This window comes from Artemia franciscana, chromosome 2 (assembly GCF_032884065.1).
Source record: "Artemia franciscana chromosome 2, ASM3288406v1, whole genome shotgun sequence".
Lineage (NCBI taxonomy): Eukaryota > Metazoa > Arthropoda > Branchiopoda > Anostraca > Artemiidae > Artemia > Artemia franciscana.
In genome coordinates this window covers 8,074,599-8,102,088 of record NC_088864.1, presented here as the reverse complement: position 1 = coordinate 8,102,088, position 27,490 = coordinate 8,074,599, and the positions used below count along the sequence as shown (strand labels likewise).

At 34.9% G+C, this 27,490-nt stretch overlaps 2 protein-coding genes across 3 annotated transcripts in view; both read left to right on the top strand.

Moving 5' to 3' along the window:
* The window catches only part of LOC136037006 (ribosomal protein S6 kinase 2 beta-like), an 884,370-nt gene that overhangs the window by 451,017 nt on the left and 405,863 nt on the right, over positions 1 to 27,490 (top strand). The gene's annotated exons all lie outside the window — the stretch shown is intronic.
* LOC136036969 (protein hobbit-like) overlaps positions 1 to 27,490 on the top strand; it is a gene marked incomplete at its 3' end in the record, with an annotated part of 108,516 nt that overhangs the window by 7,600 nt on the left and 73,426 nt on the right. The window contains 5 exon segments of the mRNA XM_065719365.1: positions 5,278 to 5,371; positions 14,973 to 15,099; positions 18,273 to 18,449; positions 20,209 to 20,457; positions 24,304 to 24,465. Of these exon segments, the coding sequence (XP_065575437.1) occupies positions 5,298 to 5,371; positions 14,973 to 15,099; positions 18,273 to 18,449; positions 20,209 to 20,457; positions 24,304 to 24,465 (789 nt within the window).

Genomic DNA, 27,490 nt, shown 5'->3' with positions numbered 1-27,490 from the left:
GCCTAGTGGGTGGCCCTATCTTCTAACAATCTGTTAAATAAAAAATAATCAATAAATAATAATGCAAAAACTAATTTGTTATTTTTTCAAAAAAAAGAAATAGTTAATCTTAAAAAAGATAGATTTGGTTTTTTTTTCTTGTCACAACCTACCAACCTCTACCTACTCCACCTTTGTGTATCATCTCCAAAACTCATAAGTTTCAGCTGTCTTTTTCAATAAAAAATTTTTGATTTTCATTTAAACAAAATTAAGCTACCAGCCACTTTAATACTATCCAGCAGACCATTCCATACTGAATCAGCATTGTTTCAAAGAGCAAAACCCAAACTTGTTGAGTGTCAGACTTGATGAACTGGAATGTTTCTCATGCCATATTCATGGTAAATAGAATTCTGGGAAAACATGTTCCAGAAGTACTCAGGGGATAACTTGTTTAAAAATTGAAATTCAAAAACTTATTGCTGCTAGTTCTAAATCAGACATTCAAAATCAATATGAAATGATTAGGAGATTTGGAAAGAGCATACCAAGAGGAATTGAGTAATATTTTTTACTGTGACTGTGACTGTAGCTTCTTCTACTTGTAACTCCTTTCACGAGACGTTGAGGGGATATTGAATAAAATCAAAGTACATTATGTTCATGCTGGTCATCAAAAAGGCCTGAGATATCAGCAACATCTCATGAATAGGCAAGGGCATTCAGGTGAAATTTTCATAGCATGTTGAGACTGATATTGGAAAGTGATCAGAGGGCAACCAGCCCCCTCTCAATTTTAGATCCCCCAAATACTGATCAAAATTTTGAAAAAGGTATCTTGTTTCAAATAGTCAAATGGTTGAATAATTATGCCTCTGGGGATACCATCCTCCCCACAGTTCCTGAGTTGAGGGTTGTAAAATATTCAACTTTTTTATTATTATATGCATGGCTTTTTTGTTAAAGGAAAGGGAAACGTTTCATCCCCTGATTACATCTTAAAGGATAAGGAATTAAGGTGAAATCCCAGGGAATGTTGAAGGGATATTGAAATAAATAAAAAGACGCAATTTGTATCTAGGATAGTAAAAAGGCATGTCTTCAATATCTTAGAAATAGCCAAAAGCATTAGCTTGGAACTTTCAGGGCCACTACTAGTAGTACAATTGCAACAGTGACTACTTGTGCCTATTTCTAACTGCGACTAGAACTACTTATGACTTCAACTATGCCTATTTGTGACTACCGTGACTACTTGCATTGCTGCTGTGACTAATTGCATGTGAAACTGCTATTATTTATAACTATGACACGTTGTAACAGTGACTGCTAGGCTAGCAACTGCTACTACTTGTTACTGTGAATAAGGCGATTTGTAATGTACCTGTGTCTACTTGGGACTTCAACTACTTGCAATTGCAACTACTAGCAACTGCAAATACTTGTTACCATGACTACCTATGACTGCGATTACTTATTGCTGCAAATACATGGGACTGCGTCTACTTGTAATTTTGACAACTTGTGACTAGGACTATGTGTAATTGGAAATGTGAGAATTTATTACTACAACTGCTACTAATTTTATTGTGACCACTATTAATACCACTGCAACTATGACTTCGACTGTAAATGCTGCTGCTACTTCTACTGCTAAAAGTAGTATTGAACTAATTAAAAAGAGTTAATGGGCTTCCTGCTTGACAAAATAACATAGCGTATTACTAATACCTAAGGTTATTAAGCTGGAAGTTTCAAGGATTATTGAGGGATCAAAATTGTCAAAAAGCGTTTCTTGGTGTCTCTATATTGATCTGAGGAATGGCCACAGATATTAAGCTGAAATTTTGAGGGAGTGCTAAGGGGATGTTAAATAAAATCCAATGAAACTGCATGCATCCAGGTTGTCAAAACAGCATATCTTTTATATTTCAAAAACAGTTATGGTAGGGTATTAAGTTGAAACATTCAGAAAATGATGAGGGGGACATCGAACTTAAAGAAACTATATACACACTGGTTGTCAATTGCAGTGGCTGGAATATCTTGGAACCAGTTAAGATTGCTAGGCCAGAACTTTCAGGAAATGTCTTTTGCGATTTCGAATGAAATCAAAAGATACCATATGCATCCAGATTGTTAAAATAGCATGTCTAAAATGTTTTAAGAACAGTTAAGGGTATTTAGTAGAAACACTCAAAGAATGGTGAAGTTGAGGTGGAACGTAATCAAATCACTACTTTGTGAATCCTGGTTGTCAATAGGATGCATCTGGAGCATCTCAGGATTGGCAAATAGAATTTAGTTGAAACTTTTAGGGAAAGTTGACGGGAATGTTGAACTCAATCAAGAGACACTATGTGCATCCTGATTTTTGAAAGGGAGTCTGCAATATTTCAGGAATAGCTAATGGCTTATAGTTGAAACTTGCAGTGAATGTTGAAGGGAAATGTATAACTAAATCAGAAGAAGCCAATTGGGTCCATGTTGGCAAAAGGGTGTATTTGAAATATCTAGAAAACGGCTAGCACATTATGTTTTGAACTTTCAGGAAATGTTGAGAAGGATATTTAATTCGATGCAAAGACATTAGATGTCAGAATGATATTTTTTCCAAACCACCTCTATCAAACCCTTATGTCAAAGTCCCATATACAAGAGCTTAATGGATCATAAGTAAAGAGAGCTGAATGATGGTTCTGATATGTATTCATTCTCCTGTTCCATTCTTATTCAAATTTAATATTTTGAACATTCTCCCTGGGAGATTATTTCGAATATATTACATGTAGATTAGAGTCAATTTAGTGGAAGACCTTTCCAACCTAGGACATTGAATTTTTACAATTGTTATATTAAAAGCAATCAAACCCAATGCTCAGATCTCCGTATCCAACTTAAGAATTTAAATTATAATCAGATACTTTTCCAATAATAAAGCTTTGGCAATAAAACGGACAGAAATTGGTTTAAAACAAAACTTTCCCAAAAAGAAATTTTTCAAGAAAAAAGTAAAGAGCGATAATAAACTTATAACAAGCAGAAGCAATGCTCTATAATAATTCAAACTTGAAACAACCAGAAATGCATCTTAATGAATAAATGAAACTCAAAACAAATAGGAACGTTTTGTTTGTTTGTTCAGTTTTCTTCATTATTATTGATGTTTTGAAAAATTAGTTTTTAAATAAAGCGTAAATGATGCAGTAGGCTTTAGAACTTCCACTGTTAGGGGAGGAAGCAGAACCTCTTATTTGAAGTAATTTCTCTGTTGGATATTTTAAGAGCTTTGTATTTTTGTGATGTGACCTCATATGTTTCAAAATAAAGCTTTTAAACTCATTTATTCGTTTGCCAAAAATCTCCTTCTAAATTATTAGCGGATATTAAATTTTCTTAGCACATTCAGTTGCATCGTTTTCCTATCTTATTCTTGAAAATCGTTAGCCCAATTCCTTCTGATGATTTTTTTAACTACCTTTCTTCTGGTCATTTTTATTGAATTCTTATTTATAATTGGTTCCCATCCTACTACAATATCATATTCCTCAATTATTCATGTCTGTAATTATATCTGGAATTCAGATAGAATCTAGTTTAAACTCTTTCAGAAAATGTCAATATTTTGAAAAGTAGGTTGTCAAGTCTTGATATTAGTTCTGTTGTTCTTTTTTTCTCTCTTGTCAGTTAATTTATTGAACCCCTAGCTTCCATAAGTTTTACCGTCTGTAACTACTTTTAGCCTATCTCTTAGTCTAAAACCAACTCATGATTTTGATGGGAAAGACAATCATTTTCTAGTTAAAGTAGTATAGTCTTACAAAAAGTACGTATCAACGCAGAGTCGTTTAGGGGGGAGGGCAACCGGGCAGCTGCCCTAGGTGCTGGTGCTGGGGGGCACTGAGGGATTGCCTACTTGGACCTTAATTTTGACTTTGATCGGGCTTTTTTTGCTTATATTTTAGTCGGGATGGGGAGCTGTAACTGATATTACCTCGGGCACCCTAGGAACGGCTCTGTATCCACGTTTGCCTCTTAATAATTTTTGTCTTGATATAGCTATAAGCTTTTTATGTGTTTTCGTTCATGGAAGTTACTCTTTGACACAGAATCAAAGTTGTATATATTTTATTTGATTGTTTTCTTTTTGCTCTTCTATGATCTCAAACGTTCTTCCATTTTTTCTTGTTTTAGATTCTTTTTTCTTGACGCTGAGGATGTCTATTATGATCCAGACGACATACTTCTGTAATTATTCTTCTGTTTCTTCCTACTGGCCATAGACCCATTCGTATTTGCAAGATTCTCTTCTTTGTTTGGTCATGATAGGCCAGTTTGGCTTTAAATCTTTTCAAATGCAACCATCAAGAGACATGCAAAAGAAAGTTTTTAAATTCTTATTTGTAAAAGTTATCAAATATATATACGCATAAATAATATAAACCAGGTCTTCAAGAAGCTTTTTTTTTGTAAGAATAGTAAGTTCCTGGATGAAATGCATTTTCTAATGTTTTTTTCGAATGGCTTTGAAGCTTAAAAAAATACAATATTTGATCTTCTGATTTATATTCAATCTTCAGATTTTTAGGTAGGGTACAGGTGAATAACTACTGGTGTCAGAATCTTTTCCCCACCCCCTTATCCTTTTAGTTTTTGGCTTGCATATCTGTAATAGCACCTATGTACCAATACAGATATTTATGATATTTATTTTTTAATAGAAATAGAATTGGTAGGTTACAAGAAATTTGGCTGCTAATTAGTCTCGTATGCCATAATGTTCATAGAAAAGAAAAATCGCTGCATTCTATAAATTGTTTTCTGTAAAAAAAGAAGATAATATCAGGTCCATAAACTATGAAACTGTGAAACTATGAACAATGAAAACTATGAAGTATGCTGGTACTGAGAGTCTGGGGACTGCTACTTGTGACAATTTTTGCAGCAAAAAAGCACAAATACGTCAAAATGTTTATTTTATTTTTTTTAGACAACAGAATTATTATTTCAATTGTATGTCTTCAAATATTGGTCAGCTGAAAAACCTACCAAATACTTATCTAAAAACAAGTTTTATAATTCTGTTAACTGAGCTTAAGACATTTTCTAAAACAAATATATAATTATGGTTTATTTATTTTTGTTTAGTACAATGAATTATAGGACGAATTTTAAAAATCTTGATTTTTTTCGTGCATGGTTCATGGATATTTTGAAAGGGATTATAAGTCTTTAATTTGGGCAACTCTTACCAATTACCTCTCAATATCCAATTTATTGTTTTATTTACTTTAGGTAAAAGATCAGGAGATAAGATGGACTGGCTCAATCTCCCGATTTCATTATTTGTAGCCTGTCTTGGTCTTATTGGTGTTGTATTAATCAGTTGGTAAGTTTAGTATTTCCTACCCATTCCTTGAAAAGCAGCAAAAGATTCCTTGAAAATCAGCAAAGGATAATTATATAGTTTAACTCTAGAAAACGGTGGATTCTACATTTTCATGAATTTTTTTTTTAATTAAATTGCTTTGATATACAAATTAATTTTATAAATAATTAATTTAATATACAAATTCATCTTATCTTCATCTCTTCCCTTCATCTTCTCTGCAACTACATATATAATTTTTCCTCATGGATTTCGTGCTTAAATTTATTCCAAATTGAGGATTTCAGCTCTTCAATTTTTTTTCTGTGAACTTTTTTTTACTAATTTGCAAAATAGCACTTGTCTTAACCAAGAAAAGAAAAATTCCAGTAAAAAAAAAAGGAGAAAAAAACACAAACTTGAATATTCAGTCAGTATAAAACAACCCTTCACAGATTAAAACCAAGAAAAGGAAACAGCAAAAAACAAAAAAGCGGAACAAAATAAAAAGAGAGCCCTAGAAATAGTGATACAAAAAATCAATAAAATATAAAAAAATGCACCAGATATAAATCCAACAAAATATTTAGGTTATTTCTGCTATATCTAGGTACCATTAAACAGATATCACTTATTCTTTAGATGTAATATAGTAACGCAAATTGAATATTTTGCAACTGCATGTATCTTTTGGAGTGATGACTGGATATAGGCTTTTCTTTTTTAGATTTTAGTTATTTTTCAGTGTTCAAATATATAGCTTCTCTTCTGATTATTTTATCTCTGGTCATATTCTCTTTCTGGTTATGTTCTCTTTTCTGTTTTGTACACTTGGTTATATTCTCTTTTGTGGTTTATATTCTCTTTCTGGTTATATTCTCTTTTGGTGTTACTATCAGTTATTCTTTAGATGCAACAGAAGTAACGCGAATTGCATATTTTGCAACTGCCTGGATCTTTTGGAGTGACGATTTAATACATGTTTCTCTTTTTTAGATTTAAGTTACTTTTTAGTGTTCAAATTTTTAGCTTCTCTTCTGGTTCATATCCCAATTTTAGGCTCTTGCTGTCTTCTTTTCGTGATTTTCATCCACGCTGGTGTCCCCTTATGTTATACAAGCAAAACATTTTTCATTTTCTTTTTTTTCTTGTCTTTATCATGATTTGTCCTAGAACCAGTCGTTTGCTGGATTTTTTTTCTTTTTTTTTGTCATTGTTGGTCAGTTTGACTTTAAAATTAATTATTAATATACATATTAATAAATTAATAAATATTAATAAAACAATATTAATATTCTTACGTTTTACTTTAATTTTGCGAATTTCTTGCAATCAAAACCATACCTCATTAAGAGGGACTAGAGGAGATGGGTGTTAATTGGATTGGATTGTTAATTGGATTGTTAATTTAGGAAGACATGGATCTTGAGGATATATCCAGAACAGAATCCCTAAGAATAGATTTAATGACAAGTCTAATCTTATAAGTAGCTATTTAACATAACTTATAGCCCTTGCCCCGAGTACTTGCGTGACCTATAGAATCAAATTCCTTTTTGGATTATACTTTTGTTAGTTGTATATTAAATCAAATATTTGATTAAATCTGTTATAAAGGAATCAATATAAATGGCCTATAAAATAAACAATATATTACAAAACAAGATTAGAAATAAGTGTTAAAAACTAAAATAACAAGAGCTAAAAGCTCATATGGCACTTGTGACAGGGCCGGAAGAGTCAAGAGCTCATATGGTATTAGCTCTAGAAAAATTATAAGAATTAATAGATTGATTTATAAGGAAAATCAGAGGCTTAATGCCGGTCGGGATTTAAAATAAGGGCTCTGAGTCATGAGGTCCTTCTAAATATCAAAACTCATTAAGATCCAATCTCCCACTCGTAAGTTAAAAATACCTCATTTTTTTTTAATTTTTCCTCTCCCTTCAGCCACCAGAGGGTTGAATCGGGGAAAGTGACTTGATCAAGTCAATTTGTGCAGCTCCCTGATACGCCTACCAATTTTCATCATCCTATCACGTCCAGAAGCACCAAACTCGCCAAATCAATGAACCCCACCCCCTAACTCCCCCAAAGGGAGCGGATCCAGTACGGTTACGTCAATCACGTATCTACGACATTTGCTTATTTTACCCACCAAGTTTCATCCCTATCTCTTCACTCTAAGTGTTTTCCCAGATTTCCAGTTTCCCCCTCCAACTTCCCCAACGTCAACAGATGTGGTCAGGATTTGAAATAAGAGCTCTGAGACATGAGTTCCTTCTAAGTATCGAATTTCATTAAGATATGGTCACCCGTTCTTGAGTTAAAAATACCTCAATTTTTCCGAATTAACACCCCCCAGCTCCCACAAAGAGAATGGATACGTTCCAATTATGTCAATCACGTATCTATAACCTGTGCTTATTCTTTCCGTCAAGTTTCATCCCGACCTCTCCACTCTAAGTGTTTTCAAAGATTTCCGATTTTCAAGATTTCTGTTTCCCCCCTCCAACGCCCTATGTCCCCGGATCCGATTCGAATTGAAAATGGAGCATCTGAGTCATAAGGTCCTCCTATATGTCAAGTTTCATTAAGATCTGATCACTGATTCGTAAGATAAGATAAAGATGCCTCAATATTCACGTTTTCCAAGAATTCTGGTCCCCCCTAACCCCCCATGTCACCGGATCTGGTCGGGATTTAAAATGAGAGCTCTAAAGCACAAGATCCTTCTAAATATCAAATTTTATTAAGATCTGATCACCCGTTCGTAAGTTGACAATACCGTATTTTTCTATTTTTTCCGAATTACTCCCCCCCCCCAACTCCACCAGAGAGAGCAGATTTGGTTCGGTTATGTCAGTCACGTATCTTGGACTTGTGCTTATTCTTCCCACCAAGTTTCATCCTGATCTCTCCGCTTTAAGGGTTTTCCAAGATTTCTGGCTCCCCAACTCCCCCCCCCTCAATGACACTGGATCCGGTCGGGATTTAAAATAAGAGATCTGTGTTAAGAGGTCTTTCTAAATATGGAATTTCATTAAGATCCGATCACTGCTTCGTAAGTTAAAAATACCTCATTTATCTAATTCTTCAGAATTAGCCCCCCCCCCCCAAAGAGAGCGGATTCGTTCCGGTTATGTCAATCGCGTATCTAGGAGTTCTGCTTATTTTTCCCACCAAGTTTCATCCCGATCCCTCAACTCCAAGTGTTTTCCAAGATTTTAGGTCCCTCTCGACCCCCCTCCCCATGTCATCAGATCCGGTAGGGATTTAAAATAAGAGCTCTGAAACACGATATCCTTCTAAATATCAAATTTCATTAAGATCCGATCACCTGTTCGTAAGTTAAAAATACCTCATTCTTAATTTTTCCGATTTAACCGTCCCCTTAGATGCTCGAATCGGGGAAATGACAGTTTCTAATTTTATCTCGTCTGGTTCCTGATATGCCTGCCAAATCTCATCGTTCTAGCTTACCTGAAAGTGCCTACAGTAGCAAAACTGGGACAGACCGACAGAATTTTATGGCACCTAGGGCCATAAAAATTTCGGAATTAAAAATAATAATAAATCAAGACAATTTAAATGAAAGGTAATAATAGCAAATCTAGTCTCCGCATCACTCATTAATAATGACTTGGTGAGCAGTGTCTTTTTTTTTTTTTTTTAGGTGTAGTCGAGGTGTAGGACGAGCGAAAACAGGTCTTGTTCTCTGGTCTAGACTTTCAAACAGTTCGTGGTATCGCTTTTTTGTAAGAAGCGACGCGGCCCAATACTAACTGAAACAGGGGTCGATCTAGAGCGAAATCTTAGGGGAGGCCCAATGTGCCAATGAGTAAATCTTGGGAGGAATGTGACAAAGGTCCCAATAATTGGCGTAATTGACAAATTTGTTCCTAAAAAACAAGAAAAAAAGAAGGAATAAGGGTTCTAGAAAAAATCTTGGAGGAGGATCCCCCTGGATCTACCACTGAACTGAAACTCTAAAATATGAAATTTTTATATCAGTAGATACATGAAAAGGATTGGCTTATTGTGCTGATTCCAAATATAAGATTCATCATGTTTAGTGCTACACATCAAAATCTCAGAGCCTAAGAAAATTTGCATGATTGTCGAAAAAGGGGAAAAACCCCAAAAAGTAAAGGAGTCTTAATGAAATCACACCATCAGATTCAGACTATCAAATGACCCTACTGTTGAGGTTTCCAGCTCACATCTGCAAAAATGCGAAATTTTGTATTTTTGCCAGAAGAAAGATCACAGATGCGTGATCATTATTTTTTTTTGTTCCCCCAGGGGTAAATGGTTCTAGAATATCGAGAGATGGCTCATTTAAACGCAAATTAAAAGTTCTAGTGCCATTTATAAGTAAAAAAAAAGATTGGGGGATAACTAGCCCTCCTCCTTCCTTGCCCCTTTTCCCCCTGATTCGCACAATCGAAATTGTGAGATTGCCATTTTGTTCAGCATAATTGAAAGTTCCAGTAACTAGGCCTTTGGTGATAGCATGATCCCTTACAGTCCCTGGGGAAAGGTCTATATTTGCCCATTATATAGTTTACATACAGTATTTGTTTTGGGAAGTATACTATACATTCATTATCCGAGGGGGGATTTCAAGTTCCTTGGGGGGACTTTTCAGGGGAATTTGCCAGAATTCCTACGCGAAACTCTTTTTATTTGTCTTGCTTTCTCTTCGCCGAATCAATTTTACAGATGAAGATGTTCAGGGAAATCGTCCAAGAGAAATTTTCAGTGGGTTAGAATTGTCTAGAGGATCTTTCCTAGGAGGAGGGATTTTCCACGGGAGAAATACTCCATGCGGAAGTTTTCCGCGGGATAAATTCTTCAGGGTTAATTTTTCTGTGGGAGCAACTTTCTATTAAGATGGGAGGGATTTAGGGCGCAAATTTTCCACGGAGGAGGGGTTTCCAGTATTTGAAAATCAATCAGGATTAAATTCTTTCAAATGAAAGTGCGCAGAGAAAAAATTTCAGCCGGAATAGTCCGCAAAAGCATTTTCCGGGGGGAACCTTCAGAAACAATGGAACTGTTTGAAATTTTATGGCGGGGGTGTTTTACGTGGGAGTAAATTTCCGTTTGGGGGGATTTTCATATAAGGGGTGGGGCGGGGGGTATTTACCAGCAATAATTAAAAGAACAATCAGAAATAAAATAAAAAAAGGTTTTTCAACTCAAACTAAGGTGCAACATCAAAACTTAAAACGAACAGAAGTTATTACGTATATGAAGGGCGTTGCCGCCTCTCAACACCTCGCTCTTTGCGCTAAAGTATGTCTTTTTGTCCCCCCTCCCAAAAAAAAATACCAGAAAACTTTAGCGTGAACAGTGAGGTATTGAGGAGGGGGTAACTCCCTTCATATACGTAATAATTTATGTTCGTTTTAAGCTTTGATGCTGCTCCTTACTTTGGGAAAATTCCAAGAAATATCACGACTTTAGGAAAATAGTTTTTCCCCAGGGTGATCGAATTGAACCTGTGGTCCTTTAAGGTGAGGTCATGACATCGTGCGACATTTCCGCTACAAACAGAGGTTCATTTTTTACTGGGTTTGGGAATTATAACAATGGCAGATTTGGATAAGTTAGGATAATTTAGGAGATAGTGTAGTGCACTTTTTTTTGGATCAATAGTTCTCAATTAAACTTAAACACCGTCGGTCAACTGAAACAAAAAGAAACCAAAACATAAAAATTGTCATATAACAACTTGGACAATCGAATGTACAGAATTCAATGGGTTAGAATTCTAAGACAATATCGAACCCAATGTCAGTATGCAGGATCCGATTGAAGATATTAAGGCCTAACAACCCGGACAATCCAAAGTGATAAGACGGATTCGAACAGTTGAAGCAGATGGCACGGAACCAAATATCCGAAGTAATGATAATATTAATGAATCTCAATTCCAAGAAGAATATGAAGATATGCGACAACGAGCATCGCAACGAAAAGGAAGCAAAACAAAATTTACGGCTAGAAGCCATGCGCCAAGGAGCATCACGGATACATGAAAATGCATGCGCAAATGAAAAGGATGCATGAGATCTGCGGTTAAAAGACAAACGGCAGTGATGATCATGCTAATGCGTAATTTTGATATTGCAGAGTGTATGCGCAGTCGAACAAGCCTGGTTGTTACTGCATCGTCTAACAACGTCCTTACCTTAGTTCCTCAAGTGCCTCCAAATGTACACAGGGCGTCAGTGAGAAGCCTCCAAAGTTTCCTCAAATGGATTGCTCTTTAGATGTCCTGCTACTCTGGGATATGACTCGTCTTGAGGGCTTTTCTGTCACTTTCGCACATTCTACGGAGCGTGTTCTTTGGTCTTCCTCGTTGACGGGTTGCATTCCGGTTCCCAGGGGAGGAGTATTTTGGGAAGTCTATTATCTGGCATACGAGGATATGGCCATAGTATAGCCATCATAGTTGCCTCACGATAAGGCGATGTCTATTCTGGTGCGTCTTTTTCAGATTAATCACTGAAAGTTATTGTACGGTCTAAATACGTAAAGTTTGTAACCTGTTTGATGTCTTTATCTCCTAGTTGGATTCCCATGAATGGACTGCTAATAGACATAGCTTTAGTCTGCGGATGGTTCATGTACAGTCCGAAGAGTTCAGCTTTCATCACAAGTTTGTTCAAGAAATCAGAGAGTCGGCCTCTATGAGCCGAACATTATCGGAAAAATGGACGCCACGGAAAAGTTCTCCTGCAATTTGGGTTCCATATCCGTTTATTCATTATATCCATTTAACTAGAACGAAAAGAAAAGGTGACAGGACACAGCCTTGTTTGACGCCAGTTATTACTTTGAAGTAGCTCATGTTGCTGTGAAAGGTTTTGAATAGCATTCTGTCTCTTCGTTCATGGCAAATATTGGATGAACTAACATCTGGGGAATGCCGTACTACCGTAAGAATCTCCACAGGGCTTAACGATGCACTGAATCAAATACAATTTCGAAGTCCACGAAGAGTATGTACAAGCGTTGTTTTCATCCATTAGGCTCCTCCAGCATCATGCGTAGAGTAAAGATAATGTCGAGACATGATCGTTCTGGCCGGAATCCATGTTTTCTTAACCCGAGTGGGGACCAAAGTCCGTTTGAAGGCTTGCTTGTATAATGGTTGAGAAAAGCTATGCTGGTATTGAGAGAAGATTGATTCCTCTGGAAATGCCGCGTTCTTGCATCTCCTTAGAGTTTAACTGCAGTTCCTGTTCTACAACCCTTAGGGAGCCTTTCGATCCACTAGGGGAGTGAGAAGAAGAATTGCCAGATGACAAAGATCTGTCTCAGACTGGACTTGTTCATTTTCGCTGAAATGTTTGCTGTACCTAGAGCCTTCCCATTTTTTGGTTTCTTAGCTGTTGAGAGTATCTCGTCGGCTGTCGGCTTGTCGTCACTGATGCTGAGATTGAAGATAGGCTGCTCTGGTATATCAGGTGGAACTAAAGTTGTGATGCGATTTAATAGAGTTTCAAAATAACTAGCCCGCCGTTCCTTTTGCTCTCCCCCGTCTGTCAGGAGCCTCCCTCCTTCATTCTTTACTGTGCATTCGTGTAAACTTGCTCGCCTACTATTTCTTTGGTTAGGCGATACATGGTTCATGTGTCTCTGCGGCTTGCTGCTTCTTCGGCTTGCCTAGCCTTTTCATTCATCTATGCCGTCTGTTGGACCTAGTGTTTTTCTTTACTTTTTATCAGCTTCTTTATATGCCAAGTTTTTGATTGACATTACTTGACCATTTTTCACACACAAGAGCTTGGCTTCAGTTTCTTGCAATTTGCTATGAAATCCCAGGTCTTTGTGGATATCCACTGTTCTTTAGCCAGTTTTCTAAACCGAAGGATTTTTTCAGCTGAATCTGTGTAGTTTTCACGAGTAGTCTCCCAGGCCTCCTCGACGTCTTCTGGATGAAGTTGATTCTGTGCTATGCACCCACACATGATGCAGATGACGCCAGTGATCTATTTGATCCCCTTTTACAGCGTCCCCTGTGTCGGAGGGAACCTTAATGTAAAAGTTGGCCAAGACAAATCCTACTGCCCTAAAGTGATGGGACATCACGGATTTTGCAGTATAAACGAAAATAGTGCTCAACTTGTTAGCTTGCCATAGGGAACGATTTGATAATCGGCGGTAGGCTCTTTCAGCGTAAAAAAACATCCACAAACATACTTGAACATCCCCGGACAGAACCACCAAAAATCAAATCGACCATTTCCTGATTTGCCGGGGAGGTGGACGAGCTTAAAAGAGGTTCTAAGTTTCACTTGTGCCGACTTGGGTTCAGATTACAAACTAGTAGTTGCCAGACTGTAAAAATTGGCCATTATTTTTAATGAGAGCTTCATATGATGCCATGAGACCGAGTGAAACTTCACTTGCACTTGCAGCCTTTACTGATGTTTACACTAATAACAGGACACGTCTACTATGGAATGATAAATTGTTAACCGGAAGAATCTTAGCGTATGGTACTTCGTCTTTGAGTAGGTTTACATTCAGTTGTTTATAAGTAAAAATGGAACTTTACACAGGCTTTCACAATAGCTTGGGGTGGGTATGTAGCTTCCTTGTTTGTAACTTCAAAATATTAGCAGTTGTACAATTAATTAACTAAGGGCATCTTCCTAGATTTTGACTTTCTTTTAATTTTTTTTTAAGTTTGCTCTATCTATTTTTTGCGCGCATAATCTCTTTCCAATTTGAATTATTCCTTTTCTGATATTCTACGACCGCTAGTCACCACTTACTTTTCAGGTTTTTGCTGTACTGATTTCCTATTCAGTTGAACGGAGATATGCAGATTGCTTAGAGGCTTCCACGCTCCACGAAGTAAAAGGTTTTCTCAAATTCCCCAAGATCATATAAATATTTCAACGCCCCTCTCTGCTTTCTTCTCTTAGGAGTCTAACGTAAATACGAGGTCTATAGATAAGTGGTTATACCGAAATCCTATTGCACGCATTGGAGTTATTCATCTAGCTATGGTTGGATCCTGTTTAGGAAAATATGAGAGAGGATATCTCCAGATATTGGAAGTAGAACTAAGAAACCCGTCAGTTGCCTGGAATGGTAGTTTCTCCTTCTTTGAGTATCCTAATGAGTGTGCACGCTTTCTCTTCCGATGGTACTTTGTCTAAATCCAAGTGAAATCCAAGTCCAATCTTATTTGTGATAATTTATGTTGTTTAACTTCACCTTTTTTATTCATTGTAAGTTTTGCTCTTTTTCGGCGCGATTTCAACTAAGTTTTAATACTATCAATTGGGGGGAACCTGCTATCCCCACCATAAAAACTGCTAGGGTGTAATTCTTTTTTTTACGCAAAGTGTGAGATAAAAAATGAATGGATGGATTTTATCATTAGTCAGTAGGTCTGCAATTTTTTCAATTATTACTGTGTAAAATTCGGCTAATCAGACTGGCCAAATTAGATTCAGCAAGAAGGAAAATAATTTTAGAAACAGGTCTATTAGCCATAATTCTGAAATTCAGTATGTTGATTTGGTCGGTATTTTTGGAAAGACATTTTGTTGTTATATTCTTATTGTATTTATGTGTGATTTTTCCTTTTTAGGTGTGTTCCCTATTTATTGTCCAAGGTAGTTTCTTTTTTCTTGAAAGTCGATGTAACTATCCATGGCATACAATACTGGGGACCAAAACTTAAGCATGTTGAAGTAAGACTTCGAGGTTATGATATTGTAAGTGTATATTTTCACATTAAGTTATCTGACTCGTGATTGCATGGGATAAACAAATTCATCTAAGACATTGAATTTTTTTAAACCTTAAGAATATTTCGGCCCTATATCCAGGAGCCGTCCTCAGCAAACTACGTATATAAGTCAGATAAAACTCACAGTAAAATGGGATGTTTAAAACTAAAATTGGAAAATTAAAACAGTCCCAGAATCATTACTTTCATGAAGCTCAACCTAGACTGAACTAGTAGAACTTTGTTGAAATGATATATGTACGTAGTTTGCTGAGGACCGCTCTTGGTCCTCTGAAATATTCTTAATGTTTGAACAAATTTCACTGTCTTAGGTAAATTCCTTATTGTTACTTATTGGTGTTTTTATAGTGTATGGGGTATCTAGATAAGGTGACTAGATTTTGATTATATAAATATATATGAGGCATCTAGATGGAGTGACTGAAATTAATTAAGAGAAAATCCGGTAACGCTTTGAAAACAAGCAGTAGTTACCAGGATGAAGAAGAAGAAGGATGAAATAATTTATTATGGTACTAGTTATTCTTTTAAGTCGTTTTTTCGCTAGCTGTTTCCAAGTGGTTGCATTAGCGGTAATTGGTTACTTTGCATTACGTTAAGTATAACCTTTCAGACTTCAACAAGTCCTATCAGACTAGGCTAACATAAAAATCTATGAAACTAGCATAATCATTGCCTAAATTCATAATGATCATCAAAAGATACTTTATTGAAAAATGTGGAATGGAGATGGAGATTTAAGGTTTGCTCAGTCATGAAAAGCTTTCTGGGAAAAGTTTAATATTTCTTTTCTTTTTTATTTATTAGTTGCTCGTCCAGAAATTTAATATCATGACTGTTATAGTGGCTTTAACTTGCGTAACAGAAAGTTCTAGCCTGTATAGAATTCGAGTCTGCTTCGTAATGTGTACGCAAAGGATAAGGTTGGATCTGTAAGGTGACGTAAAGCAATAACGTAAATTCTTTTAGTTCCTTAGGGGGGATGAAACGTAATCTAGGGGGGGGGAGTTTTTCTTTTTTTAGTTTTCCAATGAAAATACAAAAAACTTTTTTTTTTTACCTGAAGTACACCAGGAATTGGGCTTTTCAAAATCTAGGAGGTTGGCTAAAAAATCTTGGTAGATAGTGCAAATCCGATTGATTCTCCTCCGATTGGTTTTGCAGCAGTAAAGTCTAAAGTTACGATATCTTTAAAACAGTGTTTGTCTGAAAAATTTGTGATAGGCCTATTTACCAGGTGGGAGCTTTAACCCTCAAGTGCTCTTGGGTGAGCCTGTCCACACTATTTTATTTATACTATATATTAATCGGTCTTAGGCAATGAGATATTTCATTTGTGAGAACCGTATATTATTTATTTGTGAAACCACCTTATAGATTTTGAAAGAGAGAGAGGAAATATATGCATAACTCTATTCAAGTCATGTCCACAAAACACAGATCAGTGTTTCCAATTCTGCCATTCTATGACGGAAAGCCGGTCAAAACTATTTTGGCATTTTTGGCACTGCTTTTTAGAGCATTATTATACATAATATTATATATATATATATATATATATATATTTATATATATACTAGCTGTTGGGGTGGCGCTTCGCGCCACCCCAACACCTAGTTGGTGGGGGCGCTTCGCGCCCCCCCCAAGCCCCCCCGCGCGCGTAAGTCGTTACGCGCCATAATAGTTACGCGCCATTGTAGTTGTGTCCCTATGTCCCACCTGTGAATATAGATATATATATATATATATGGTTTTAACTACGTAAAACTTGCGAATATACAACATTCTTTGCTGTCCCATTGTCTTTGCATATAAATAGATTGTCAGGTTATCCCCCTGTTTCCCCCGGTGTCCCCGTTGTAGTTGTGTCCCTGTGTCCCGGTCGTCATTTATATTCCCTGTGTCCCGGGTCCCGGTCATCATTTGTATCCCGGTGTCCCGGTCTGTATATACATTCGTTTTTTAGTTTTGTTTTTCTCCTTTATTTTTTTCCTTTTTTTTTCTTTTTTAGTTTATTTAGATTTTTAGATTTTTTAGTTTTTTTATTAGTTTTTAGTTTTTTTTTCTTTTTAGTTTTTTTGTAGTTTTTACCTTCTTTTTAGTTTTGTTAATTTTTTTTTTACTTGTGTCCTGGTCGTCATTTATACTCCCTGTGTCCCGGTGCTTTGTTGATTGCTAATCGAACATTCCTTTTGTCCTGGTCGCTTTCTCTTTGAGTGTCGTCATTTATTTTTTTCTTTTTTAGTTCTTTTAGTTTTTACCTTTTTTAGTTTTTTTTTAGTTTTTAGTTTTTTTAGTTTTTTACCTTTTTTTAGTTTTTTTAGTTTTTTAGCTTTTTTATTTTTTTTATTAGTTTTTAGTTTTTTTGTAGTTTTTGCCTTTTTTTTTAGTTTTTTGTCCTGGTCGCTTTCTCTTTGAGTGTCGTCATTTATTAGTTTTTTCCTTTTTTTTTTTAGTTTTTTATTGGTTTTTACCTTTATTTTAGCTTATTTTTCAGTTTTTTCCTTTTTTTTAGTTTTTTTTTATTTTTATTTTTTTTAGTTTTTTACCTTTTTTTAGTTTTTTTAGTTTTTTTAGTTTTTTAGCTTTTTTACTTTTTTTATTAGTTTTTAGTTTTTTTTTGTAGTTTTTGCCTTTTTTTAGTTTTTTCAGTTTTTTTTTTAGTTTTTTATTGGTTTTTACCTTTATAGTTTTTTTAGTTTTTTAGCTTTTTTATTTTTTTTATTAGTTTTTAGTTTTTTTTGTAGTTTTTGCCTTTTTTAGTTTTTTCAGTTTTGACGTCACCTGATCCAGTTTTTTCAGGTGACGTCACCTGACACATCCATCCACACATCCACAGACAGACAGACAACTTATTTTTATATATATAGATATATATATATGTATATATATATAATATATATATATATATATATATATATATATATATATATATATATATATATATATATATATATATATATATATATATATATGCATATAATATTTAGTATTATTTATTTAATTAATATAGTTCAATTAATTATATAATTCAATTTAATATAAATCTAATTAATATACTATTTAATAATTATTATGATCATAATATTATAATGTTACATATTAGTAATAATAATATAATATTATTATAAATTTTAGCTCATAGATGTTATTGGGATTACAAGTAGTCTCATCCATATGGATGCCGAACGTTTAATTTCAGTGGTTGTAGAAGGTGTGGACATAAATCAGAGAAATCTATCATCATCAGTACGTCCGAAAAAGTCCGAACCCAAAATTGAAAAGCTATTCACTGTCCTGAATTCCCTAGTACAGGTAATCTATTTTATTCGCCAATCGACAGTTTCAGAAGTCAGATTGACTAAGTCCATAAAACAAAATCAGTAATGTCATGTATTTTTGAATATCTTGAATTTGCTTAATCAATTTTAATATAAATTCAGTCATAAGAGATTTCAATTTTGCTTTTCAGTCATTTGACCTTCAGATGGTTTTCAAATTGGCATTCAATGCCAGAAATATGTTCTGAATTCTTCTGTACAGGTAATCTATTTTGTCAGTTGGCTGTTCTAGAAGTCAGTAATTACATTCAAAACGCATAGTGAAGACAATGTTTAATATTTTGAGTATTTTGAATGTACTTAAGCAAATCTTAGTATTAATTCAGGTAAAGGAGTTTTCTGTTTGTCATTTGATGGCCAAAATATGTTCTGGATGCCTTATTGGGGATTTTTTTTATCATTACGGCATTCAGTGGCCAAGATATATTCTATATTTCCTAATGCTTGTAATCTATCTTATTCGTCCATTGACAGTTTCAAATGTTAAATGGACTAAGTTCATAAAGCACAATTGGAAAATGTTATTTTTTCTCCTTTTTTCTTATGGGCTTATAATAAATTATTATTATTATTATTCGACGCCAAATCTATGTTCTGAATTCTTCAGTACGGGTATTTATTTTACTTGGCAATTGGTTATTTTAAATTAAGTTCAACATATTAATTAAATTCATAAAACAACACATAATCGAGAAAATAAATGCGTTCTGAGACTATACTGGCTATGCATGACGTACGGAATCAAGAAAGGAAATAATAAATGAAAAGAGAAAAAAAAACCCAAATAGGTGAAAAACGAGGATTTTGTCAGCCAGTAGCAAAATATGAAAGACGAAAATCAACCAAATATTTCGACAAGGACCTCCACCAAGTCGTCCTCGGTGCTCAAAAAAGAAAAACAGAAAAAGAAAAAAAACAATAAAATCTAACCTTCTGAAGTGAACTATGCAAAAGGAGAAAAGACACTGAATCAAAAACAAAACCAGCCTGAAATCAATGAAAGAGAAGTTACCAATTAGATAGAATAAGTGTCCTTTGCCTTGCAACAGATTTTGCCTGTCTACAATTTCGGTTTTCATTAGATATGCGGACAGACTGTCTTGAATTAGACTTGGTGAAAATATTGATAGAGTCTTTTAATATTAAGTTGTTATAAATTGGGCTTAATGAAATGTCACCCGTGTCTCAATTTATAGCCAAATTTCTGTTTATATACTTTTTTATCTCAATTGCCTCTTTAAAAGATTTCGGTAGGCCATTTACGGTAGATATTAAAGTTGCCTCTTCAAAAAGATATCCTGACCATTTAGTTCTTTTTGAAGAGGCAACTTTAATATCTACCGTATATATATATATATATATATATATATATATATATATATATATATATATATATATATATATATATATATATATATATATATATATATATATATATACATATATATATATATATATATATATATATATATGTTATTACTTAATGATGTGTGATTGAACTAGTGACGCTGGCTCTTTAGCTAGCAAAAACCCACTTTCTCGGAATTTTGTCTCCTCAATCCTCTCACTGTGATCCATAGATCGGCCCTCTTTTCGCTTGAGTGGATCTCATGGCCTCTCTTCTTGTAAATACTATATTATGTTTCTAATCCTTAATTTTAATGTAAGTATTATTATAATTATTCAAAATATATATATTTTTTTGTGATAATGTAAGGTAAATTCACTTTCAGTTCATGAATTTGTGTATTCGAGGGATTACAATCAAGACATTCCGGGAGAACATGTTTGTTTGTATTGAAGTGAAGAACTTTAACATAAATGGCAGCATATTGCACAACATGGAAATTTCCCTAAATGGAGCAGTGAGCAAGCTCAACGCTAGCATTATCAGTTCGTTTTCAGGCTTTAGAGACCCCCTATTTACAATTGAGTCTGATTTTAGTGTCAATTTGCTTATTGGATCTAGCAGAATGTTGGAGGTAAGCATAATGTAAATGCACGTAAATACTAATTAATAATTAATTAATCAATAAATAAATAGTCACATAAGCGAACTAATTAATTGCCTCTTAAAGTACTATGGACAGTGAATATGAAATCTGATTGTTTTGGGCAAATGGCAACTTCACAGTCACCTATATCTTAAAAAATTGGGAAGAATCGGAGATTTGATTTTTAATATAAAAACCTCCAAACGCCAAATCAAAGGAGAGAAACGGGGGGTGAAAATTGGCAACAAAACTAGCTAAACACATATGACAACAAACAGCTTACGCCACCAAATTGTTTAAGAAGGTGCCACTTGTGAATCTGTGAAGGCATTTTTTCGGGAATCAACACATTGTTCAGGTTTCGGTTTCAATTTTAAAAAACCTAAACAAATTTTATTTTTTGAAAAATCTTAAAAAAGACACCGTTGAATCGTAAAAGCACTTCTTTTCGCAGGATATGCCTGCACACTAGAAGGAGCTCTCAGGATCACCCTTCCCCTCGAAATTATAGCGATTTTTCTGAATTGATATATTTAATTACATTTTCAAGAAGCTTTCCTTCAAAATTTGTGACCCTCCGCCCATGGGCGCCCATAATCTTAGTTTTAGAGGGGGTCTTACGGGGTCTGAGTAGCGCTTCCGATGCTGTATAATAGAAACATCAAAACAAAAATATCGAAATATAGGACAGCGTCACTCGGCCAAGCGGGGTGATACGTGATTTTGGTCAAAATTAAACGTTTTTAAAATGAAATACCAATTTCAAATATAGAAGAAAAACGTTCATTTCATTCCTAGCATAGAGCCCTGTGGAGGGTATGTGATTTTGTATTTTCTTTTATTGTTTAAAATTAATCATGGATATATGATTTGAATAAATCAATTTATTTGAAAAGTACAAGAGTACAAGTACAAGATTTTTCCTAAGTCTCATTACTAAGAATCAAAATATTACGTTCACAAAACACTTATTCTTGTGTTAGTGCTAAAGATATCACAAGTTAAAACACATGTGTTATGAAACTATATACTTCAGGACTTCCGTGTTAAGGTCTGATGCAAGAATGCTAAAGTCTCTTTTCATACACCACTTTAGTCAATAGTTTTTCGAAAATAGTTTATAATAGTCAGTATAGTCAATAAGGGTTTAATCATGTGAAAGATATTTTCTGGGACTCCCTGAAATTTATATTTTAGCTGATTTCTCAAATATTCACTAACTAACTCAACTAGTTTCTTTATTATGTTAAATAAAAAAAAATTCAACTAAAAACAAGGAGCACCTTTAAAACTAGGGCCCGACCGATATATAGATCGACCAATATTGTCGGGCCGATATGAGGGTCGGTGTCATTATCGGATATCGGAAAAAAATATCGGTTATCGGTCGATATGTATATATATATATATATATTTTTTTTATGTTCAACTTGTCCAAAAGATGGCACAAGATTTACTCAGGCAATTTGCGCATGTCTAGTCCGAGGGGATGGAGTCACCAGCTAAGTCTCTCCATGGTTGAGGAAGCAGCAGAGACGAGTCAATTGAAATCAAAATATATTTGTTGTTAATACTTGTCAATAAACACTTGGTGCAGCAATTTTCTAAATGTATGGTGACTTCAAGAACGTACATCTTTGGGTGGGGTAGAGGGGGTGTTGAAAGGTGGAGAGGGGTGGGATCCAAGGTGTCGATGCTGTGTGTCAACACCACAAAACATTTAACCTATTTACTTTGAAAATTTAGCTTGTGTGTCCTCATTTGTCAACATACTGGGCGACTTTGTTCAAAAATTCTTTAAATCCCTCCTCCAAACTTCAAATTCTACCTGCACTCCTGTATCCAGTGTGCATAGCACGGATTCGTTAGTGAGAGACCATATCACATGAATGTAAAATTTCCAGTGAATAATTAAAATTTGAAGTCCCGCTATTGAAATTTGGATTTTGAATAATCAATTTCATATGACTATCTTACGCTTCTTTCAATGAGATTTTTACGTATTTGTGTTTATTTGACTATACCAGATTTTTTTATTAAATATTTTTCCTTATTTGTCACTTCTGCAAATATCCACCATTTCGTAGATGTGCTCAGAAGCTGCTGATCAGAACAGGTAAAGAAAATAAAATAATTCTTGTAAATGGCCAAGTTTTTGGAATCCACAGTGAATTATTGAGACTGCTCTTTGGTATGTATTAGACCAGGGAGAAACATTTTAGTATGAATATGGGGAGAGAAGGGGGGGGGGTAAACTTTAGGTAAGGTTTTATTCCAGTGGGGAAGTTATCGGCATCGCACCTGTACGATACCGATGTATCTGTATCGGCATTGAGCCCGAAAAATCCATATCAGCAATTAAAAACTTATTTTATGGAAAAAGTTTTTAAATTAGTTTTCGTTCGTTTTTAATTGACATTTTCGTTTGGTTAGTTAAATTATCTTTTGATTAGTTCAACATCTCCAGCAACAAGCCCCTTAAGTTTCAATATCAATGACAAAACTGTTCCTAATATATTACTGATATGCTATTTTAACTGCCTGCATACAGACGGCTTGTTGTGATTCAGTTTCCCCTTTAAAAATTCCCCTCTTCTCCCCTTAATAATTCCCAGAAAATTTCACCTTCATACTCTTAGGCATAGATGTAAAAGTGGTCAGAGTAATAATATTAGCATTAGTAATACAAGTAGCAGTATTAATAGCACTAGTACTAGTAGCAGCAGTACCATTAAAACATTGCCTTTTGGTCAGTTGAACATCTCTCTCAACAGTCCTGGAAGTTTTAACTTAGTATAATTTGCCATTGCTAGGACATTGCTGATATGTCCTTTTATTAACCTGTATACTCATATACTTCTTTAAATTTTGATCTTAATGCTGTTAGCCTTACAAATATTTGTAATAGAAGTAGCAGTTGGATTAATAGTAATAGCAAATATCACCTCTGCAGCGGCTTTCTTCTTCCTTCCCAATATTGAGTATTGTTTGGGGTGTTGCTTGTATTTGTTCAGCCCCCATCAACAACCATGCTAGCTTGGCAGATTTTCTGTCGTTATGTGTCAAATTTTCAAGTCACTCTGGCAATGCACTTTGTTTTCTTGTGAGGCACAATTTGCTTGTTTTCGTTTCAGGCCTTCTTCAAACAAACCAACTGGGTCACAAATATTCATCCTGATAAGGAAAGGTTCTTTATCATCATACGACTCCAATCACTACTCTGAAAAAATAAAATACTAGAAAAAGGGGTTTCATCTAAACTACTTAGATGACAACATTATCGTACAGTTTACTATCCAAGCATATAAGTGAAGCATGGGCACTTATAAGGGGGAGGGGGTTACCCCCCTGGCTGAATGAAACTGGCCTATATTTTTATATTTTTGTTTAGATGTTTCTATTATACAGCACTGGAAGTGCTGATTAGACCATGTAAGCCCCTCCCTCTGAAATTCAGATTGTGTGCGCCAGTGGGGGAGGGGCACAAATTTTGAGGGAAAGTCTCTGGAAAATGTAATTGACTCAGGGGGAGAGGGGTGATTCTGAGAACTCTTTCTAGTGTGCAGACATATCCTCACTATTTAAAGTGAAAAGAAGTGTCTCATAGAATAAGCAAGCCCTAATCTTAATTACTGACAATTGTCTAGTCTGAACAATGTTCTTAGAAGCTATGTTTTTTAAACTCTTTCATTTCTTGTTTTTTTTTTTTGCATTTTTGTTACGTTTGTACGAGTTGGATAATTTCCTTTTTTTGAGGCAAGGAGCTCAAACCCGCCCCCACCTCCTAGATACGGCCTTGAGTTTGAACTCACATTTTCTTTCTTTCTTTTTCAGTCTGTCGCATTGACTGTTCAATCACCGTGCGTGATTTTACGTGATAAGCTGTTTTCAGAGTACCAAGCCTTGAGCTCTGGACTATTAAAAGGATCAGACAATGAAATGGTAATGAATGACGGGTCGAATTCCCAAGCACAAATGACGAAATTTTTGCCCAAGGTTGGTTTTTACTTACTCATGGAAGGGTTATGGTGCAAATTACTTGTTACATTTTTACGTTTTTCCAGTGATATATTATTGGTGTCTTTTTTATCATCAAAGTTTTGTCAGTTGTCGGTAATTTTTGGGAATTAGTGATCGGCGATATGTGGCTCACTGAGAATATCTATTTTGTGACTGTTGCGAATTTGATGGCAGTATAGATTACAAAATGAATATAATTCTGAGTTATGAGTTCTTTATTTAACAATAAAATCCATTAACAAAAAATTGCTTCAAGACAATCTCCCCCATAAGGCTCCATGGCCGGGAAAGAACAGGGGAGAAAAAAATACCAACAAAAAAAAATATAAACAAAATCCAAAAAACAAAATTGAGTCGCCCACCTTAATAATCTCCAAAAAAATGACAAGCTAGGCAGGGGGTAGCACATGATTTCACCAACTCAATTAGATATCCAACTCAATCCAGAGACATCAACTCCAAGAGAAACCGGAATATAAAATAAAGAGACAAAAAAAAACAAAAAAACAACAAACAAACAAAATTATTTACTAGCTAGAAAACCTCTAACATAATTTTTGAACATACCAAATGAATGGCAGCTTCGTACGAACTCTGGGAGCGTGTTCCAGATCCTGTTGCAAGCTGTCAGAGGGTTGAGTCAGATCTCACTGACGGTGTGTGAAGAACCAGTAAATTGTTGGAAGTGCTGAGATGACAAGTCGATTGACCAGAAACAAAAGATATATCAAACAGTTCGTGGTAACGAACTGTAGTAAGGAGCGACCCGGCTCAATAGTAACCAAAACTCTAAAAAATTGAATTTTGATATCAATAGCTACATCAAAAGAATCGCATTTTAATGCTGATTTAAATATATAAGTTTCATCAAGTTTAATCTTACCCATCAGAAGTTACGAGCCTGAGAAAATTTGCCTTATTTAAGAAAATAGGGAGAAACACCCCCTAAAAGTCGCAGGATCTTAACGAAAATGACACCATCAGATTCAGCGTATCAGAGAACCCTACTATAGAAGTTTCAAGCTCCTATCTACAAAAATGTGGAATTTTGTATTTTTTGCCAGAAGGCAAATCACAGGTGCGTGTTTATTTGTTTGTTTTTTTTTTTTTTCCAGGGGTCATCGTATCGACCAAGTGGTCCTAGAATGTCGCAAGAGGGCTCATTCTAACGGAAATGAAAAGTTCTAGTGCCCTTTTTAAGTGACCAAAAAAATTGGAGGGCATCTAGGCCCCCTCCCACGCTCATTTTTTCCCAAAGTCAACGGATCAAAATTTTGAGATAGCCATTTTGTTCAGCATAGTCGAAAACCATAATAACTATGTCTTTGGGGATGACTTACTCCCCCACAATCCCTGGGGGAGGGGCTGAAAGTTACAAACTTTGACCAGTGTTTACATATAGTAATGGTTATTGGGAAGTGTACAGACATTTTCAGGGGGATTTTTATTTTGTTTGGGGGTGGGGCTGAGGAGAGGGGGCTATGTTGGAGGATCTTTCCTTGGAGGAATCTGTCATGGGGGAAGAAAAATTCAATGAAAAGGGCGCAGGATTCTCTAGCATTACTATAAGAAAACAATGAAAAATAAACATGAAAACGTTTTTTCAAATGAAAGGAAGAAGTAGCATTGAAACTTAAAACGAACAGAGATAATTACGCATATGAGGGGTTCTAAAAATACTTTAGCATAAAGAGCGAGGTATTTAGGAGGAGATAAATACCTTGTTCTTTATGCTAAAGTATTTTTAGTAATTTCAACTATTTATTCTACGGCCTTTCTGATTCAGGGGTCATTCTTAAAGAATTGGGACAAAACTTACGATTTAGTGTAAAGAGCGAGGTATTAACGAGGGTACAAATCCCCTCGTATACATAATAAAAATATAAGGTTATGAAAGTTTGTTACGTAAGTTAATTCTTAAGTTACGTGTATTTTTTACTAATAAAAACGTTCATTAAAAATTAAAAGTTCTAGTTGCCTTTTTAAGTAACCGAAAAATTGGAGGGCAACTAGGCCTCCTTCTCCACCCCTTATTTCTCAAAATCGTCTGATCAAAACTAAGAGAAAGCCATTTAGTCAAAAAAAGAATTAATATACAAATTTCATTTTAATAATTTATGTGCGGAGAGCCAAAACCAAACATGCATTAATTCAAAAACGTTCAGAAATTAAATAAAAAAAACTAATTTTTTTAGCTGAAAGTAAGGAGCGACATTAAAACTTAAAAGGAACAGAAATTACTCCGTATATGAAATGGGTTGTCCCCTCCGCAATCCCTCGCTCTTTACGCTGAAGTTTGACTCTTTGCCACAATTCTACTTTTTAAAACAATTAAAAACTTTAGCGTAAAGAGCGAGGGACTGCAGAGGGGACAACCCATTTCATATACGGAGTAATTTCTGTTCGTTTTAAGTTTTAATGTCGCTCCTTACTTTCAGCTAAAAAAATTAGTTTTTTTTATTTAATTTTTACATAGGACAGCAGGAAGATGGCCGTGCAACTGTAAAAAAAATGAAAGAAGAACAAGAAAGAAAATAGAGAGATTTCAAATCAAGCAAGGGTTTAAGTGAAACTCGGTTAGTTTCCTGAATAAGAGTCCTTGCTTTATCATAAAGTTTTGAAAGTGGCTTTAGAGACGAGGGAAAAGTTGACATCCAAATGACAGAACAATATGAAACATAAGACTGAACTAGGCTGCAGAACAAGATTCTAAGAATCGACCCTGGAAAATATATATTTGAGTTCTAAGGCTTCCGAGACTCCTGGAGACTTTCATTTTTATCAGGTCAATATGATGCTTGAACGAAAGATTTTCGTCAAGCAAGATGCCTAGGAACCGAACGCAACGATCCTTAGGTGTACTTAGAGAACCTCTTGATACATTTATTTCATTTAAATCAGGGCAAGCCTTTGAGACTCTGGAAAAAATGAGAAAACATGACTTTTCGACATTTAAGGCAAGATAACTTACATCAAACCACTGGATAACTCTTTCAAAAAG